This window comes from Phyllobates terribilis, unplaced genomic scaffold (assembly GCF_046119375.1).
Source record: "Phyllobates terribilis strain yellow unplaced genomic scaffold, ASM4611937v1 Scaffold_7__3_contigs__length_470593459, whole genome shotgun sequence".
NCBI lineage: Eukaryota > Metazoa > Chordata > Amphibia > Anura > Dendrobatidae > Phyllobates > Phyllobates terribilis.
The window spans coordinates 385,707,942-385,728,947 of record NW_027362767.1 but is presented as its reverse complement, the minus strand read 5'-3'; the positions used below and the strand labels follow the sequence as shown (position 1 = coordinate 385,728,947).

General features: G+C 54.6%; 1 protein-coding gene across 1 annotated transcript in view; it reads left to right on the top strand.

Annotated features, from left to right (window-relative positions):
- SPTBN4 (spectrin beta, non-erythrocytic 4) overlaps nucleotides 1-21,006 on the top strand; it is a 140,777-nt gene that overhangs the window by 13,806 nt on the left and 105,965 nt on the right. The window contains exon 8 of the mRNA XM_073641480.1: nucleotides 503-615. Within this exon, the coding sequence (XP_073497581.1) occupies nucleotides 503-615 (113 nt within the window). The remainder of the gene's footprint in view (nucleotides 1-502; nucleotides 616-21,006) is intronic.

The window sequence follows — 21,006 nt, the reverse complement described above, 5'->3', positions numbered from 1 at the left end:
CTGGAGACTCATTCCCTGTATGGAAGAACTGCAAAGTTGAACAGCAGGACAATCATATGAAGTAGTGGCTTGTGCATCAACTATCTGAATGCTCGGGTTGCGTGGCGCGGCCAGAGATGGCCTATATTGCTGGGGGACTGTGACCTCAGAGATGCGTGCTAAGTTACTATGGTACACCATTGTGCAGGAGACAGGCAGGAAAGCCTGGACAGGTGAGTGCACCTCAGTCTCTTTCCCCCGTTGTTCTTGGTTTTCAATATTTTTTTTTTATTAGATGCATTTTCTTGTGCCGTAGGGAGGATCCTGGGGAACTGAGAGATTTAAGGGGTTTTCCCAAGATAGTGAAGTTATCCCATATCCACAGAAAAGGGGATAACTTAATGATTTCTGGGGGGTCCAACTGCTTGAATACTGGAAAAAGTAATGAGTGCCGTATTCACTATAGGCTTTAGTATGTGTAGAGACTATTAGTCGTCACGCTATATCCTTTCTTTTCCTGTAGATGTTAACACAGAGAATCCAGATGAGAAATCCATCATCACATACGTAGTCTCATTTTATCATTACTTCTCCAAGATGAAGGCATTAGCGGTGGAGGGGAAGCGCATAGGAAAGGTGAGTTATACCTCCTGTAAAGTGTGACTGCAGCCAAATGGGGACGTATAAGATGGTGCAAGGATGGGATATACCATCAGGATACAGCTGTTCTCCTGCACACTCCTGTCCATAAATTAGCTTTGTAGAGAATGACAACACAACCCAAATCAGTTCCCACATTTGCACCTTGGAAGTAAATGGAGCTGTTTCTAGACAAAAAATGCCAAAGAGGCAGCAAAGCCTCCCCGACCACTGCAGCCCATCGGGTCTAGACTTTGTTATTGTCACCATTGCTTAGACCTCCACTTATTAGAATGTCATTGCATATAAATAAGCCATAAATGTCTGGTATAACAAAAAAACACCAAAATATACAATAAATAATAATGATAATCATGTTGTCAGCATTTGGATTGAGAAGCAATTATTGTCCGTGTATCTGCCCAAATAGAAGCATAGAATCATAGAATGGTAGAGTTGGAAGGGACCTCCTGGGTCATCTGGTCCAACCCCCTGCTCAAAGCAGGATTCACTAGATCATCTCAGACAGATATCTGTCCAGCCTCTGTTTGAAGACGTCCTTTGAAGGGGAACTCACCACTTCTCGTGGCAGCCTGTTCCACTCATTAATCACCCTAACTGTCAAAAAGTTTTTTCTAATATCTAATCTGTGTCTCCTCCCGTTCAGTTTCATCCCATTGCTTCTAGTCTTTCCTTGTGCAAATGAGAATAAAGATGATCCTTCTACAATGTGACAGCCCTTGAGATATTTGTAGACAGCTATTAAGTCTCCTTTCAGTCTTCTTTTTTGCAAGCTAAACATTCCCAAATCCTGTAACCGTTCCTCATAGGACATGGTTTGCAGACCAGTCACCATTCTGGTCGCTCTTCTGTGAACTTGCTCCAGTTTGTCGATGTCTTTTTTAAAATGTGGTGCCCAAAACTGTACACAGTATTCCAGATGAGGTCTGACCAAAGAGGAGTAAAGACCGATAATGACTTCACGTGATCTAGACTGTATGCTTCTGTTAATACATCCCAGAATTGTATTTGCCTTTTTTGCTGCTGCATCACACTGTTGACTCATGTTCAGTCTATGATCTATTAGTATACCTAAGTCTTTTTCACATGTACTGTTGCTTAGCTCTATTCCTCCCATTCTGTATATGCTTTTTTCATTTTTATTGCCCAGATGTAGTACTTTGCATTTTTCCCTGTTAAAAACCATTCTGTTAGTTGCTGCCTGTAACGGGTCTGGGAGGCGGAACCTCTGAGCAACTTATACAAGGGGGCGGTCCTTGTAAGGAAGCGGGTGGCAACCAGGGAAGACAGGCAGGTAGTCACAGCAGGTGACCGGGACAGTCTCTGGGTAAACGGGCAGGAGGTCACAGCAAGTGACCGGGGCAGTCTCTGGGTAAACGGGCAGGAGGTCACGGCAAGTGACCGGGACAGTCTCTGGGTGAACGGGCAGGAGGTCACGGCAAGTGACCGGGACAGTCTCTGGGTGAACGGGCAGGAGGTCACGGCAAGTGACCGGGACAGTCTCTGGGTGAACGGGCAGGAGGTCACGGCAAGTGACCGGGACAGTCTCTGGGTAAAGGGTAGGTACGACCTGAGACGGCTGAGCCTCCAGGTAGGCTAGCAGGCAGATGGCAGATGTGTGCTCCCAGGTGAGCAGGCGAGAGTCTCTGGATAAGCAGGTGGTCACAGCATGTGACGGCGGAGCCTCCAGGTAGGCTAACAGGCAGGTAGCAGATGAGCGCTCCCAGGTGAGCGGGCATGAGTCTCTGGACTGGCAGGTGGTCACAGCACGTGACGGCGGAGCCTCCAGGTACGCTAGCAGACAGGTAGCAGATGAGCGCTCCCAGGTGAGCGGGCAAGAGTCTCTGGACTGGCAGGTGGTCACAGCACGTGACGGCGGAACCTCCAGGTAGGCTAGCAGGCAGGTAGCAGGTGGGCGCTCCCAGGTGAGCGGGCAAGCTGGTCCATAGACAGACTGACAGGTGTCGGAAGGCAGACCGTCGGACCTCAGGCTAGCAAGCAGGTAAGCGGATAACAGGCAGGAATCAGACAGCAATTTGGCAGGAAACTGGCAGGTAACTGGCAGGTAACTGGAAACGGGACCTGAGGGCTGAAGCAGAGTAGTGAACAGTGCAACAACATTGCTCGGGCACCTCCATTTTGGAGGAGGTGCCTTATATATGGTGAAGTCCTCCGGCCATTGGCCGGGCACTCCTTAGGACGGCGCGCGCGGCCCCTTTAAGAGGGGGGGAGCGCGCTCGCGCGCGCGCGCCCTAAGCACCGTGGCCGGGAAGGAGCGCGCTGCCAGCAGAGCGGGAGGAGGACGCCGGGCTCGGAGCGGAGAGGTGAGGGGAACAGCGTCCCTGCCTAGCAGAGGGCAGGGACGCCGACGCTACAGTACCCCCCCCTTTAGGCCCCCCCTTTTTTAGGCCAGACAGAAATTTAGCAAGGATGAGAGGGGCATGGATGTTCTCCCGGGGCTCCCACGTTCTCTCTTCAGGACCAAACCCCTTCCAATCTACTAGAAAAAAGGTCTTTCCTCTTACCCTTTTTGTGGCCAGAATGTTCTCTACCTCAAACTCGTTTTCAGCGGAAACCGGAGCAGGAGGCGTACCTGTAGACTTGGAAAAAGATTTAAGTACCACGGGTTTGAGGAGAGATACATGGAAGGAGTTAGGGATCCGCAAGTTGGCCGGGAGTTTCAATTTATAGGCCACCGGGTTGATCTGACTGATGACCTCCAGAGGACCGATGAACCGAGGCCCTAACTTATAGGAAGGAATCTTGAGCCGGACATACTTGGACGAGAGCCAGACCTTATCCCCTGGACGGAATTGAGGATCCAGACGTTTTTTGTCAGCATGTCTTTTCATACGCTCGGACGACTGAAGGAGTGCGGACCGGGTACTCTCCCACATGGAGGAAAATTTGTTAACAAGAGATTCCGCAGCCGGATTATCCACCGAGGTGGAGACGGGAAATGGGATCCGAGGGTGCTGACCGAAGACTACAAAAAACGGGAATTTGGAGGAAGATTCGCTCTCGTGATTGTTGTAAGAGAATTCGGCCCATGGCAGGAGATCCACCCAGTCAGAATGGTGGGCATTAACGAAGTGCCGGAGGTAACTGGTCAGGATCTGATTGATCCGCTCCACTTGACCATTAGACTGTGGGTGGTAAGCAGAGGAGAAGTCCAGGGTGACGTCTAGCAATTTACAAGTGGCTCTCCAGAAACGAGAAGTGAACTGTACCCCACGATCCGACACGATGTGGAGGGGCAGGCCATGAAGACGGAAGATGTGGCGGATAAAGTCTTTAGCCAGCTCGGGTGCAGACGGGAGGCCTGGCAGGGGAATAAAGTGAGCCATCTTGGAAAAGCGGTCAGCGACCACCCAAATGACCGTACAACCGGCAGAGACGGGGAGATCAGTTATGAAGTCCATAGCAATATGCTCCCAGGGGGCAGCAGGCACAGGAAGCGGAAGGAGGCGACCGGCTGGCAGGTGTCTCGGGACTTTGTTGCGGGCGCAGGACACACAGGCAGAAACAAAGTCTATTACGTCCTTGTGCAGGGTAGGCCACCAGTAGTGCCGGGTAATAAGCTGGAGGGTCTTTTTCTGACCGGCGTGGCCAGCTAGTTTAGACGAATGGCCCCAGTGTAGGATCTTCTCCTGATCAGGTACTGAAACGAACGTCTTACCGGGAGGGAGACGATTTAGACTCACGGGAGCCACCTGCATTACTCTGGCGGGATCGATGATATGTTTAGGTTCTTCCTCGAGATCGGACACCAGAAAGGATCGGGACAAGGCGTCTGCTTTGATGTTTTTGTCAGCCGGGCGAAAATGAAGAACAAAATCAAAGCGAGCAAAAAACAAGGACCACCGGGCTTGGCGCGGGTTAAGTCTCTGGGCATGCTGGAGGTAAGCCAAGTTCTTGTGGTCAGTGTAAATTATTACCGGGTGAAGAGCCCCCTCGAGTAGGTAACGCCACTCCTCCAATGCCAGCTTGATGGCCAATAACTCTCGGTCTCCTATGGAATAGTTGCGCTCAGAAGAGGAGAAGAGTTTGGAGAAGAAGCCACAAGTTACCATTCTCCCGGAAGACGATTTTTGGGTAAGTACCGCTCCGGCTCCAGAGGAGGAGGCATCAACTCCCAGGAAGAACTGCTTGTTGCCGTCCGGGCGATGCAGCACCGGGGCGGAAGAGAAGGCCTGTTTTAAGGAAAGAAAGGCCTCCTCTGCTTCGGGCGGCCACTCTCTGGGATTAGTGCCCTTACGGGTGAGCGCGGAAATTGGGGCAGTCCGGGAAGAGAAGTGCGGTATGAAGAGGCGGTAGTAGTTGGCGAAGCCCAGGAACCGCTGAATAGCCTTCAACCCCTCCGGTCGAGGCCATTTCTCGATGGCAGACAGTTTCTCTGGATCCATTCGGAGGCCGGTCTGAGAAATAATGTAGCCCAAAAACGGAAGCGAGGTCTGCTCAAAGAGGCACTTCTCATATTTAGCGAAGAGGTGATTCTGCCTGAGCCTGAGCAGGACCTGACGAACATCCCTCCGGTGAGTCTGGAGATCCGGATAGAAGACCAAGATGTCGTCCAGGTACACCACTACACAGGAGTAGAGAAGGTCCCGGAAGATGTCATTGACCAACTCTTGAAAGACGGCAGGAGCATTACAGAGACCAAAGGGCATTACCAGATATTCATAGTGGCCGTCCCGGGTGTTGAATGCAGTCTTCCATTCATCCCCCTGACGGATACGGACCAGGTTGTACGCCCCACGGAGGTCCAGTTTGGTGAAGATTCTAGCCCCCCTCAGACGATCAAATAACTCCGGAATGAGCGGAAGGGGGTACTTATTCTTCACCGTGATCTGGTTAAGGCCTCTATAGTCTATACAGGGACGGAGAGAGCCATCCTTCTTTTTAACGAAAAAGAAGCCTGCTCCCGCCGGGAGGTAGATTTCCGGATGAATCCCCGGGCCAGATTCTCCTCAATATATTCGGACATCGACCGGGTCTCAGCAGCGGACAAAGGGTAAATACGCCCACGGGGAGGCATAGTACCGGGTAACAGGTCGATAGGACAGTCGTATGGTCTATGAGGGGGTAATGTCTCTGCCTCCTTTTTATTAAAGACATCAGCAAATGACCAATAAGGAATCGGAAGTCCAGGTAGATTAGTTGGGGTAGGAGAAGGACGGACGGGATGAACGGGAACCAAACAAGTCTTATGGCAGTCCTGTCCCCAACGAAGGACTTCTCCGGTCTTCCAGTCAAGCACGGGTGCATGTTTCTGGAGCCAAGGTAGGCCTAGTAAGAGGGCGTGAGAGAGTCCAGGCAGAACATGAAAAGAGATGCTCTCAGAATGCAGCATTCCCACCTGCAGAGTAATGGATTTGGTGATGAGTTGGATGGGACGTGGTAAGAGGCCCCCATCCACGGCAGCGACAGATAAGGGTACAGCCAGAGGTTTGGTGGGAATGCGGTGTTTTTCTACCAGGGACTGTGAAATAAGATTTCCGGCTGCTCCAGAGTCAAGTTGGGCTAGTTCGAAAAAAACGATTCTCCCCGCAGATAATTGAGACTGACAGCAGCAGAGATGGAGAGGATTTATTCTTGTCTAGGTCGACCTCTCTGAGCGAACCTAGACACAGGCGTTTCCCGACCTCTCCGGGCAGGTACGGATCCGGTGCTCCTTACTGCCACAGTAGAAGCAGCTCCCCTCGGCACGGCGTAAGTCCTGACGGGTTTTGACCATCTTGGTCTGGTCGACCTGCATAGGCTCAGGAGAGTGTACCTGGGGAGAAACGGAGGGAGTGACGGGTTTCTGGAAGGTAGGAGCTAGACGTGGAAACCTCCTCTCACGGGTGACCTCTTTGGCACGCTCCTGGAACCGTAGGTCAATCCGGGTGGCGAGAGTTATTAAGTCATCGAGAGTGGTAGGAATGTCCCGACCGGCGAGTTCATCTTTAATACGGCCGGACAGACCCTCCCAGAAGACAGACACCAGAGCGTCGTTATCCCAGGCCAGCTCCGAGGCAAGGGTACGGAACCGTATAGCATATTGGCCCACGGTGAGACTTCCCCGACGGAGGCGTAGCAGAGACGATGCGGATGAGGTCTTCCGTCCGGGTTCGTCGAAGACTTTCCGGAAAGCCGTGAGAAAGGCAGGCAAGTCGGACACCAGGGGGTCTCCTCTCTCCCATAGACGATTTAGCCAAGCCAGTGCCTCCCCCGTGAGATGGGACATGATGAAGGCTACTTTGGCCCGGTCGGAGTTAAACTGGTGGGACAGGAGTTCAAAGTGCAGGGTGCACTGGTTTATGAAGCCCCGAGCCAGAGCGGAGTCGCCTCCGAAGCGAGGAGGTGCAGAAAGCCGGGGTCCGGAGCAGGATACCATGGTATTGGTGGGCAGCGGAGCTGCCGGGTTGCGAGTCAAGACACTAGCGGTGGTTGCTGGTGGAGCAGTCAGAGTGTCCAGGCGAGAATTGACATTCCGCAGGTGACTCAGGATGGACTCCTGTTGGGACCTCTGACGGGACAGTTCATGACAAAGGTCCGAGAGCGAGGGAGCTTGGGTGCCACCGGGTTCCATGGCCCGAGCAAACTGTAACGGGTCTGGGAGGCGGAACCTCTGAGCAACTTATACAAGGGGGCGGTCCTTGTAAGGAAGCGGGTGGCGACCAGGGAAGACAGGCAGGTAGTCACAGCAGGTGACCGGGACAGTCTCTGGGTAAACGGGCAGGAGGTCACAGCAAGTGACCGGGGCAGTCTCTGGGTGAACAGGCAGGAGGTCACGGCAAGTGACCGGGACAGTCTCTGGGTGAACGGGCAGGAGGTCACAGCAAGTGACCGGGGCAGTCTCTGGGTGAACAGGCAGGAGGTCACGGCAAGTGACCGGGACAGTCTCTGGGTGAACGGGCAGGAGGTCACGGCAAGTGACCGGGACAGTCTCTGGGTAAAGGGTAGGTACGACCTGAGACGGCTGAGCCTCCAGGTAGGCTAGCAGGCAGATGGCAGATGTGTGCTCCCAGGTGAGCAGGCGAGAGTCTCTGGATAAGCAGGTGGTCACAGCATGTGACGGCGGAGCCTCCAGGTAGGCTAACAGGCAGGTAGCAGATGAGCGCTCCCAGGTGAGCGGGCAAGAGTCTCTGGACTGGCAGGTGGTCACAGCACGTGACGGCGGAGCCTCCAGGTAGGCTAGCAGACAGGTAGCAGATGAGCGCTCCCAGGTGAGCGGGCAAGAGTCTCTGGACTGGCAGGTGGTCACAGCACGTGACGGCGGAACCTCCAGGTAGGCTAGCAGGCAGGTAGCAGGTGGGCGCTCCCAGGTGAGCGGGCAAGCTGGTCCATAGACAGACTGACAGGTGTCGGAAGGCAGACCGTCGGACCTCAGGCTAGCAAGCAGGTAAGCGGATAACAGGCAGGAATCAGACAGCAATTTGGCAGGAAACTGGCAGGTAACTGGCAGGTAACTGGAAACGGGACCTGAGGGCTGAAGCAGAGTAGTGAACAGTGCAACAACATTGCTCGGGCACCTCCATTTTGGAGGAGGTGCCTTATATATGGTGAAGTCCTCCGGCCATTGGCCGGGGACTCCTTAGGACGGCGCGCGCGGCCCCTTTAAGAGGGGGGGAGCGCGCTCGCGCGCGCGCGCCCTAAGCACCGTGGCCGGGAAGGAGCGCGCTGCCAGCAGAGCGGGAGGAGGACGCCGGGCTCGGAGCGGAGAGGTGAGGGGAACAGCGTCCCTGCCTAGCAGAGGGCAGGGACACCGACGCTACAGTACCCCCCCCTTTAGGCCCCCCCTTTTTTAGGCCAGACAGAAATTTAGCAAGGATGAGAGGGGCATGGATGTTCTCCCGGGGCTCCCACGTTCTCTCTTCAGGACCAAACCCCTTCCAATCTACTAGAAAAAAGGTCTTTCCTCTTACCCTTTTTGTGGCCAGAATGTTCTTTACCTCAAACTCGTTTTCAGCGGAAACCGGAGCAGGAGGCATACCTGTAGACTTGGAAAAAGATTTAAGTACCACGGGTTTGAGGAGAGATACATGGAAGGAGTTAGGGATCCGCAAGTTGGCCGGGAGTTTCAATTTATAGGCCACCGGGTTGATCTGACTGATGACCTCCAGAGGACCGATGAACCGAGGCCCTAACTTATAGGAAGGAATCTTGAGCCGGACATACTTGGACGAGAGCCAGACCTTATCCCCTGGACGGAATTGAGGATCCAGACGTTTTTTGTCAGCATGTCTTTTCATACGCTCGGACGACTGAAGGAGTGCGGACCGGGTACTCTCCCACATGGAGGAAAATTTGTTAACAAGAGATTCCGCAGCCGGATTATCCACCGAGGTGGAGACGGGAAATGGGATCCGAGGGTGCTGACCGAAGACTACAAAAAACGGGAATTTGGAGGAAGATTCGCTCTCGTGATTGTTGTAAGAGAATTCGGCCCATGGCAGGAGATCCACCCAGTCAGAATGGTGGGCATTAACGAAGTGCCGGAGGTAACTGGTCAGGATCTGATTGATCCGCTCCACTTGACCATTAGACTGTGGGTGGTAAGCAGAGGAGAAGTCCAGGGTGACGTCTAGCAATTTACAAGTGGCTCTCCAGAAACGAGAAGTGAACTGTACCCCACGATCCGACACGATGTGGAGGGGCAGGCCATGAAGACGGAAGATGTGGCGGATAAAGTCTTTAGCCAGCTCGGGTGCAGACGGGAGGCCTGGCAGGGGAATAAAGTGAGCCATCTTGGAAAAGCGGTCAGCGACCACCCAAATGACCGTACAACCGGCAGAGACGGGGAGATCAGTTATGAAGTCCATAGCAATATGCTCCCAGGGGGCAGCAGGCACAGGAAGCGGAAGGAGGCGACCGGCTGGCAGGTGTCTCGGGACTTTGTTGCGGGCGCAGGACACACAGGCAGAAACAAAGTCTATTACGTCCTTGTGCAGGGTAGGCCACCAGTAGTGCCGGGTAATAAGCTGGAGGGTCTTTTTCTGACCGGCGTGGCCAGCTAGTTTAGACGAATGGCCCCAGTGTAGGATCTTCTCCTGATCAGGTACTGAAACGAACGTCTTACCGGGAGGGAGACGATTTAGACTCACGGGAGCCACCTGCATTACTCTGGCGGGATCGATGATATGTTTAGGTTCTTCCTCGAGATCGGACACCAGAAAGGATCGGGACAAGGCGTCTGCTTTGATGTTTTTGTCAGCCGGGCGAAAATGAAGAACAAAATCAAAGCGAGCAAAAAACAAGGACCACCGGGCTTGGCGCGGGTTAAGTCTCTGGGCATGCTGGAGGTAAGCCAAGTTCTTGTGGTCAGTGTAAATTATTACCGGGTGAAGAGCCCCCTCGAGTAGGTAACGCCACTCCTCCAATGCCAGCTTGATGGCCAATAACTCTCGGTCTCCTATGGAATAGTTGCGCTCAGAAGAGGAGAAGAGTTTGGAGAAGAAGCCACAAGTTACCATTCTCCCGGAAGACGATTTTTGGGTAAGTACCGCTCCGGCTCCAGAGGAGGAGGCATCAACTCCCAGGAAGAACTGCTTGTTGCCGTCCGGGCGATGCAGCACCGGGGCGGAAGAGAAGGCCTGTTTTAAGGAAAGAAAGGCCTCCTCTGCTTCGGGCGGCCACTCTCTGGGATTAGTGCCCTTACGGGTGAGCGCGGAAATTGGGGCAGTCCGGGAAGAGAAGTGCGGTATGAAGAGGCGGTAGTAGTTGGCGAAGCCCAGGAACCGCTGAATAGCCTTCAACCCCTCCGGTCGAGGCCATTTCTCGATGGCAGACAGTTTCTCTGGATCCATTCGGAGGCCGGTCTGAGAAATAATGTAGCCCAAAAACGGAAGCGAGGTCTGCTCAAAGAGGCACTTCTCATATTTAGCGAAGAGGTGATTCTGCCTGAGCCTGAGCAGGACCTGACGAACATCCCTCCGGTGAGTCTGGAGATCCGGATAGAAGACCAAGATGTCGTCCAGGTACACCACTACACAGGAGTAGAGAAGGTCCCGGAAGATGTCATTAACCAACTCTTGAAAGACGGCAGGAGCATTACAGAGACCAAAGGGCATTACCAGATATTCATAGTGGCCGTCCCGGGTGTTGAATGCAGTCTTCCATTCATCCCCCTGACGGATACGGACCAGGTTGTACGCCCCACGGAGGTCCAGTTTGGTGAAGATTCTAGCCCCCCTCAGACGATCAAATAACTCCGGAATGAGCGGAAGGGGGTACTTATTCTTCACCGTGATCTGGTTAAGGCCTCTATAGTCTATACAGGGACGGAGAGAGCCATCCTTCTTTTTAACGAAAAAGAAGCCTGCTCCCGCCGGGAGGTAGATTTCCGGATGAATCCCCGGGCCAGATTCTCCTCAATATATTCGGACATCGACCGGGTCTCAGCAGCGGACAAAGGGTAAATACGCCCACGGGGAGGCATAGTACCGGGTAACAGGTCGATAGGACAGTCGTATGGTCTATGAGGGGGTAATGTCTCTGCCTCCTTTTTATTAAAGACATCAGCAAATGACCAATAAGGAATCGGAAGTCCAGGTAGATTAGTTGGGGTAGGAGAAGGACGGACGGGATGAACGGGAACCAAACAAGTCTTATGGCAGTCCTGTCCCCAACGAAGGACTTCTCCGGTCTTCCAGTCAAGCACGGGTGCATGTTTCTGGAGCCAAGGTAGGCCTAGTAAGAGGGCGTGAGAGAGTCCAGGCAGAACATGAAAAGAGATGCTCTCAGAATGCAGCATTCCCACCTGCAGAGTAATGGATTTGGTGATGAGTTGGATGGGACGTGGTAAGAGGCCCCCATCCACGGCAGCGACAGATAAGGGTACAGCCAGAGGTTTGGTGGGAATGCGGTGTTTTTCTACCAGGGACTGTGAAATAAGATTTCCGGCTGCTCCAGAGTCAAGTTGGGCTAGTTCGAAAAAAACGATTCTCCCCGCAGATAATTGAGACTGACAGCAGCAGAGATGGAGAGGATTTATTCTTGTCTAGGTCGACCTCTCTGAGCGAACCTAGACACAGGCGTTTCCCGACCTCTCCGGGCAGGTACGGATCCGGTGCTCCTTACTGCCACAGTAGAAGCAGCTCCCCTCGGCACGGCGTAAGTCCTGACGGGTTTTGACCATCTTGGTCTGGTCGACCTGCATAGGCTCAGGAGAGTGTACCTGGGGAGAAACGGAGGGAGTGACGGGTTTCTGGAAGGTAGGAGCTAGACGTGGAAACCTCCTCTCACGGGTGACCTCTTTGGCACGCTCCTGGAACCGTAGGTCAATCCGGGTGGCGAGAGTTATTAAGTCATCGAGAGTGGTAGGAATGTCCCGACCGGCGAGTTCATCTTTAATACGGCCGGACAGACCCTCCCAGAAGACAGACACCAGAGCGTCGTTATCCCAGGCCAGCTCCGAGGCAAGGGTACGGAACCGTATAGCATATTGGCCCACGGTGAGACTTCCCCGACGGAGGCGTAGCAGAGACGATGCGGATGAGGTCTTCCGTCCGGGTTCGTCGAAGACTTTCCGGAAAGCCGTGAGAAAGGCAGGCAAGTCGGACACCAGGGGGTCTCCTCTCTCCCATAGACGATTTAGCCAAGCCAGTGCCTCCCCCGTGAGATGGGACATGATGAAGGCTACTTTGGCCCGGTCGGAGTTAAACTGGTGGGACAGGAGTTCAAAGTGCAGGGTGCACTGGTTTATGAAGCCCCGAGCCAGAGCGGAGTCGCCTCCGAAGCGAGGAGGTGCAGAAAGCCGGGGTCCGGAGCAGGACACCATGGTATTGGTGGGCAGCGGAGCTGCCGGGTTGCGAGTCAAGACACTAGCGGTGGTTGCTGGTGGAGCAGTCAGAGTGTCCAGGCGAGAATTGACATTCCGCAGGTGACTCAGGATGGACTCCTGTTGGGACCTCTGACGGGACAGTTCATGACAAAGGTCCGAGAGCGAGGGAGCTTGGGTGCCACCGGGTTCCATGGCCCGAGCAAACTGTAACGGGTCTGGGAGGCGGAACCTCTGAGCAACTTATACAAGGGGGCGGTCCTTGTAAGGAAGCGGGTGGCGACCAGGGAAGACAGGCAGGTAGTCACAGCAGGTGACCGGGACAGTCTCTGGGTAAACGGGCAGGAGGTCACAGCAAGTGACCGGGGCAGTCTCTGGGTGAACAGGCAGGAGGTCACGGCAAGTGACCGGGACAGTCTCTGGGTGAACGGGCAGGAGGTCACAGCAAGTGACCGGGGCAGTCTCTGGGTGAACAGGCAGGAGGTCACGGCAAGTGACCGGGACAGTCTCTGGGTGAACGGGCAGGAGGTCACGGCAAGTGACCGGGACAGTCTCTGGGTAAAGGGTAGGTACGACCTGAGACGGCTGAGCCTCCAGGTAGGCTAGCAGGCAGATGGCAGATGTGTGCTCCCAGGTGAGCAGGCGAGAGTCTCTGGATAAGCAGGTGGTCACAGCATGTGACGGCGGAGCCTCCAGGTAGGCTAACAGGCAGGTAGCAGATGAGCGCTCCCAGGTGAGCGGGCAAGAGTCTCTGGACTGGCAGGTGGTCACAGCACGTGACGGCGGAGCCTCCAGGTAGGCTAGCAGACAGGTAGCAGATGAGCGCTCCCAGGTGAGCGGGCAAGAGTCTCTGGACTGGCAGGTGGTCACAGCACGTGACGGCGGAACCTCCAGGTAGGCTAGCAGGCAGGTAGCAGGTGGGCGCTCCCAGGTGAGCGGGCAAGCTGGTCCATAGACAGACTGACAGGTGTCGGAAGGCAGACCGTCGGACCTCAGGCTAGCAAGCAGGTAAGCGGATAACAGGCAGGAATCAGACAGCAATTTGGCAGGAAACTGGCAGGTAACTGGCAGGTAACTGGAAACGGGACCTGAGGGCTGAAGCAGAGTAGTGAACAGTGCAACAACATTGCTCGGGCACCTCCATTTTGGAGGAGGTGCCTTATATATGGTGAAGTCCTCCGGCCATTGGCCGGGGACTCCTTAGGACGGCGCGCGCGGCCCCTTTAAGAGGGGGGGAGCGCGCTCGCGCGCGCGCGCCCTAAGCACCGTGGCCGGGAAGGAGCGCGCTGCCAGCAGAGCGGGAGGAGGACGCCGGGCTCGGAGCGGAGAGGTGAGGGGAACAGCGTCCCTGCCTAGCAGAGGGCAGGGACACCGACGCTACAGTACCCCCCCCTTTAGGCCCCCCCTTTTTTAGGCCAGACAGAAATTTAGCAAGGATGAGAGGGGCATGGATGTTCTCCCGGGGCTCCCACGTTCTCTCTTCAGGACCAAACCCCTTCCAATCTACTAGAAAAAAGGTCTTTCCTCTTACCCTTTTTGTGGCCAGAATGTTCTTTACCTCAAACTCGTTTTCAGCGGAAACCGGAGCAGGAGGCATACCTGTAGACTTGGAAAAAGATTTAAGTACCACGGGTTTGAGGAGAGATACATGGAAGGAGTTAGGGATCCGCAAGTTGGCCGGGAGTTTCAATTTATAGGCCACCGGGTTGATCTGACTGATGACCTCCAGAGGACCGATGAACCGAGGCCCTAACTTATAGGAAGGAATCTTGAGCCGGACATACTTGGACGAGAGCCAGACCTTATCCCCTGGACGGAATTGAGGATCCAGACGTTTTTTGTCAGCATGTCTTTTCATACGCTCGGACGACTGAAGGAGTGCGGACCGGGTACTCTCCCACATGGAGGAAAATTTGTTAACAAGAGATTCCGCAGCCGGATTATCCACCGAGGTGGAGACGGGAAATGGGATCCGAGGGTGCTGACCGAAGACTACAAAAAACGGGAATTTGGAGGAAGATTCGCTCTCGTGATTGTTGTAAGAGAATTCGGCCCATGGCAGGAGATCCACCCAGTCAGAATGGTGGGCATTAACGAAGTGCCGGAGGTAACTGGTCAGGATCTGATTGATCCGCTCCACTTGACCATTAGACTGTGGGTGGTAAGCAGAGGAGAAGTCCAGGGTGACGTCTAGCAATTTACAAGTGGCTCTCCAGAAACGAGAAGTGAACTGTACCCCACGATCCGACACGATGTGGAGGGGCAGGCCATGAAGACGGAAGATGTGGCGGATAAAGTCTTTAGCCAGCTCGGGTGCAGACGGGAGGCCTGGCAGGGGAATAAAGTGAGCCATCTTGGAAAAGCGGTCAGCGACCACCCAAATGACCGTACAACCGGCAGAGACGGGGAGATCAGTTATGAAGTCCATAGCAATATGCTCCCAGGGGGCAGCAGGCACAGGAAGCGGAAGGAGGCGACCGGCTGGCAGGTGTCTCGGGACTTTGTTGCGGGCGCAGGACACACAGGCAGAAACAAAGTCTATTACGTCCTTGTGCAGGGTAGGCCACCAGTAGTGCCGGGTAATAAGCTGGAGGGTCTTTTTCTGACCGGCGTGGCCAGCTAGTTTAGACGAATGGCCCCAGTGTAGGATCTTCTCCTGATCAGGTACTGAAACGAACGTCTTACCGGGAGGGAGACGATTTAGACTCACGGGAGCCACCTGCATTACTCTGGCGGGATCGATGATATGTTTAGGTTCTTCCTCGAGATCGGACACCAGAAAGGATCGGGACAAGGCGTCTGCTTTGATGTTTTTGTCAGCCGGGCGAAAATGAAGAACAAAATCAAAGCGAGCAAAAAACAAGGACCACCGGGCTTGGCGCGGGTTAAGTCTCTGGGCATGCTGGAGGTAAGCCAAGTTCTTGTGGTCAGTGTAAATTATTACCGGGTGAAGAGCCCCCTCGAGTAGGTAACGCCACTCCTCCAATGCCAGCTTGATGGCCAATAACTCTCGGTCTCCTATGGAATAGTTGCGCTCAGAAGAGGAGAAGAGTTTGGAGAAGAAGCCACAAGTTACCATTCTCCCGGAAGACGATTTTTGGGTAAGTACCGCTCCGGCTCCAGAGGAGGAGGCATCAACTCCCAGGAAGAACTGCTTGTTGCCGTCCGGGCGATGCAGCACCGGGGCGGAAGAGAAGGCCTGTTTTAAGGAAAGAAAGGCCTCCTCTGCTTCGGGCGGCCACTCTCTGGGATTAGTGCCCTTACGGGTGAGCGCGGAAATTGGGGCAGTCCGGGAAGAGAAGTGCGGTATGAAGAGGCGGTAGTAGTTGGCGAAGCCCAGGAACCGCTGAATAGCCTTCAACCCCTCCGGTCGAGGCCATTTCTCGATGGCAGACAGTTTCTCTGGATCCATTCGGAGGCCGGTCTGAGAAATAATGTAGCCCAAAAACGGAAGCGAGGTCTGCTCAAAGAGGCACTTCTCATATTTAGCGAAGAGGTGATTCTGCCTGAGCCTGAGCAGGACCTGACGAACATCCCTCCGGTGAGTCTGGAGATCCGGATAGAAGACCAAGATGTCGTCCAGGTACACCACTACACAGGAGTAGAGAAGGTCCCGGAAGATGTCATTGACCAACTCTTGAAAGACGGCAGGAGCATTACAGAGACCAAAGGGCATTACCAGATATTCATAGTGGCCGTCCCGGGTGTTGAATGCAGTCTTCCATTCATCCCCCTGACGGATACGGACCAGGTTGTACGCCCCACGGAGGTCCAGTTTGGTGAAGATTCTAGCCCCCCTCAGACGATCAAATAACTCCGGAATGAGCGGAAGGGGGTACTTATTCTTCACCGTGATCTGGTTAAGGCCTCTATAGTCTATACAGGGACGGAGAGAGCCATCCTTCTTTTTAACGAAAAAGAAGCCTGCTCCCGCCGGGAGGTAGATTTCCGGATGAATCCCCGGGCCAGATTCTCCTCAATATATTCGGACATCGACCGGGTCTCAGCAGCGGACAAAGGGTAAATACGCCCACGGGGAGGCATAGTACCGGGTAACAGGTCGATAGGACAGTCGTATGGTCTATGAGGGGGTAATGTCTCTGCCTCCTTTTTATTAAAGACATCAGCAAATGACCAATAAGGAATCGGAAGTCCAGGTAGATTAGTTGGGGTAGGAGAAGGACGGACGGGATGAACGGGAACCAAACAAGTCTTATGGCAGTCCTGTCCCCAACGAAGGACTTCTCCGGTCTTCCAGTCAAGCACGGGTGCATGTTTCTGGAGCCAAGGTAGGCCTAGTAAGAGGGCGTGAGAGAGTCCAGGCAGAACATGAAAAGAGATGCTCTCAGAATGCAGCATTCCCACCTGCAGAGTAATGGATTCGGTGATGAGTTGGATGGGACGTGGTAAGAGGCCCCCATCCACGGCAGCGACAGATAAGGGTACAGCCAGAGGTTTGGTGGGAATGCGGTGTTTTTCTACCAGGGACTGTGAAATAAGATTTCCGGCTGCTCCAGAGTCAAGTTGGGCTAGTTCGAAAAAAACGATTCTCCCCGCAGATAATTGAGACTGACAGCAGCAGAGATGGAGAGGATTTATTCTTGTCTAGGTCGACCTCTCTGAGCGAACCTAGACACAGGCGTTTCCCGACCTCTCCGGGCAGGTACGGATCCGGTGCTCCTTACTGCCACAGTAGAAGCAGCTCCCCTCGGCACGGCGTAAGTCCTGACGGGTTTTGACCATCTTGGTCTGGTCGACCTGCATAGGCTCAGGAGAGTGTACCTGGGGAGAAACGGAGGGAGTGACGGGTTTCTGGAAGGTAGGAGCTAGACGTGGAAACCTCCTCTCACGGGTGACCTCTTTGGCACGCTCCTGGAACCGTAGGTCAATCCGGGTGGCGAGAGTTATTAAGTCATCGAGAGTGGTAGGAATGTCCCGACCGGCGAGTTCATCTTTAATACGGCCGGACAGACCCTCCCAGAAGACAGACACCAGAGCGTCGTTATCCCAGGCCAGCTCCGAGGCAAGGGTACGGAACCGTATAGCATATTGGCCCACGGTGAGACTTCCCTGACGGAGGCGTAGCAGAGACGATGCGGATGAGGTCTTCCGTCCGGGTTCGTCGAAGACTTTCCGGAAAGCCGTGAGAAAGGCAGGCAAGTCGGACACCAGGGGGTCTCCTCTCTCCCATAGACGATTTAGCCAAGCCAGTGCCTCCCCCGTGAGATGGGACATGATGAAGGCTACTTTGGCCCGGTCGGAGTTAAACTGGTGGGACAGGAGTTCAAAGTGCAGGGTGCACTGGTTTATGAAGCCCCGAGCCAGAGCGGAGTCGCCTCCGAAGCGAGGAGGTGCAGAAAGCCGGGGTCCGGAGCAGGATACCATGGTATTGGTGGGCAGCGGAGCTGCCGGGTTGCGAGTCAAGACACTAGCGGTGGTTGCTGGTGGAGCAGTCAGAGTGTCCAGGCGAGAATTGACATTCCGCAGGTGACTCAGGATGGACTCCTGTTGGGACCTCTGACGGGACAGTTCATGACAAAGGTCCGAGAGCGAGGGAGCTTGGGTGCCACCGGGTTCCATGGCCCGAGCAAACTGTAACGGGTCTGGGAGGCGGAACCTCTGAGCAACTTATACAAGGGGGCGGTCCTTGTAAGGAAGCGGGTGGCGACCAGGGAAGACAGGCAGGTAGTCACAGCAGGTGACCGGGACAGTCTCTGGGTAAACGGGCAGGAGGTCACAGCAAGTGACCGGGGCAGTCTCTGGGTGAACAGGCAGGAGGTCACGGCAAGTGACCGGGACAGTCTCTGGGTGAACGGGCAGGAGGTCACGGCAAGTGACCGGGACAGTCTCTGGGTAAAGGGTAGGTACGACCTGAGACGGCTGAGCCTCCAGGTAGGCTAGCAGGCAGATGACAGATGTGTGCTCCCAGGTGAGCAGGCGAGAGTCTCTGGATAAGCAGGTGGTCACAGCATGTGACGGCGGAGCCTCCAGGTAGGCTAACAGGCAGGTAGCAGATGAGCGCTCCCAGGTGAGCGGGCAAGAGTCTCTGGACTGGCAGGTGGTCACAGCACGTGACGGCGGAGCCTCCAGGTAGGCTAGCAGACAGGTAGCAGATGAGCGCTCCCAGGTGAGCGGGCAAGAGTCTCTGGACTGGCAGGTGGTCACAGCACGTGACGGCGGAACCTCCAGGTAGGCTAGCAGGCAGGTAGCAGGTGGGCGCTCCCAGGTGAGCGGGCAAGCTGGTTCATAGACAGACTGACAGGTGTCGGAAGGCAGACCGTCGGACCTCAGGCTAGCAAGCAGGTAAGCGGATAACAGGCAGGAATCAGACAGCAATTTGGCAGGAAACTGGCAGGTAACTGGCAGGTAACTGGAAACGGGACCTGAGGGCTGAAGCAGAGTAGTGAACAGTGCAACAACATTGCTCGGGCACCTCCATTTTGGAGGAGGTGCCTTATATATGGTGAAGTCCTCCGGCCATTGGCCGGGGACTCCTTAGGACGGCGCGCGCGGCCCCTTTAAGAGGGGGGGAGCGCGCTCGCGCGCGCGCGCCCTAAGCACCGTGGCCGGGAAGGAGCGCGCTGCCAGCAGAGCGGGAGGAGGACGCCGGGCTCGGAGCGGAGAGGTGAGGGGAACAGCGTCCCTGCCTAGCAGAGGGCAGGGACGCCGACGCTACAGTACCCCCCCCTTTAGGCCCCCCCTTTTTTAGGCCAGACAGAAATTTAGCAAGGATGAGAGGGGCATGGATGTTCTCCCGGGGCTCCCACGTTCTCTCTTCAGGACCAAACCCCTTCCAATCTACTAGAAAAAAGGTCTTTCCTCTTACCCTTTTTGTGGCCAGAATGTTCTCTACCTCAAACTCGTTTTCAGCGGAAACCGGAGCAGGAGGCGTACCTGTAGACTTGGAAAAAGATTTAAGTACCACGGGTTTGAGGAGAGATACATGGAAGGAGTTAGGGATCCGCAAGTTGGCCGGGAGTTTCAATTTATAGGCCACCGGGTTGATCTGACTGATGACCTCCAGAGGACCGATGAACCGAGGCCCTAACTTATAGGAAGGAATCTTGAGCCGGACATACTTGGACGAGAGCCAGACCTTATCCCCTGGACGGAATTGAGGATCCAGACGTTTTTTGTCAGCATGTCTTTTCATACGCTCGGACGACTGAAGGAGTGCGGACCGGGTACTCTCCCACATGGAGGAAAATTTGTTAACAAGAGATTCCGCAGCCGGATTATCCACCGAGGTGGAGACGGGAAATGGGATCCGAGGGTGCTGACCGAAGACTACAAAAAACGGGAATTTGGAGGAAGATTCGCTCTCGTGATTGTTGTAAGAGAATTCGGCCCATGGCAGGAGATCCACCCAGTCAGAATGGTGGGCATTAACGAAGTGCCGGAGGTAACTGGTCAGGATCTGATTGATCCGCTCCACTTGACCATTAGACTGTGGGTGGTAAGCAGAGGAGAAGTCCAGGGTGACGTCTAGCAATTTACAAGTGGCTCTCCAGAAACGAGAAGTGAACTGTACCCCACGATCCGACACGATGTGGAGGGGCAGGCCATGAAGACGGAAGATGTGGCGGATAAAGTCTTTAGCCAGCTCGGGTGCAGACGGGAGGCCTGGCAGGGGAATAAAGTGAGCCATCTTGGAAAAGCGGTCAGCGACCACCCAAATGACCGTACAACCGGCAGAGACGGGGAGATCAGTTATGAAGTCCATAGCAATATGCTCCCAGGGGGCAGCAGGCACAGGAAGCGGAAGGAGGCGACCGGCTGGCAGGTGTCTCGGGACTTTGTTGCGGGCGCAGGACACACAGGCAGAAACAAAGTCTATTACGTCCTTGTGCAGGGTAGGCCACCAGTAGTGCCGGGTAATAAGCTGGAGGGTCTTTTTCTGACCGGCGTGGCCAGCTAGTTTAGACGAATGGCCCCAGTGTAGGATCTTCTCCTGATCAGGTACTGAAACGAACGTCTTACCGGGAGGGAGACGATTTAGACTCACGGGAGCCACCTGCATTACTCTGGCGGGATCGATGATATGTTTAGGTTCTTCCTCGAGATCGGACACCAGAAAGGATCGGGACAAGGCGTCTGCTTTGATGTTTTTGTCAGCCGGGCGAAAATGAAGAACAAAATCAAAGCGAGCAAAAAACAAGGACCACCGGGCTTGGCGCGGGTTAAGTCTCTGGGCATGCTGGAGGTAAGCCAAGTTCTTGTGGTCAGTGTAAATTATTACCGGGTGAAGAGCCCCCTCGAGTAGGTAACGCCACTCCTCCAATGCCAGCTTGATGGCCAATAACTCTCGGTCTCCTATGGAATAGTTGCGCTCAGAAGAGGAGAAGAGTTTGGAGAAGAAGCCACAAGTTACCATTCTCCCGGAAGACGATTTTTGGGTAAGTACCGCTCCGGCTCCAGAGGAGGAGGCATCAACTCCCAGGAAGAACTGCTTGTTGCCGTCCGGGCGATGCAGCACCGGGGCGGAAGAGAAGGCCTGTTTTAAGGAAAGAAAGGCCTCCTCTGCTTCGGGCGGCCACTCTCTGGGATTAGTGCCCTTACGGGTGAGCGCGGAAATTGGGGCAGTCCGGGAAGAGAAGTGCGGT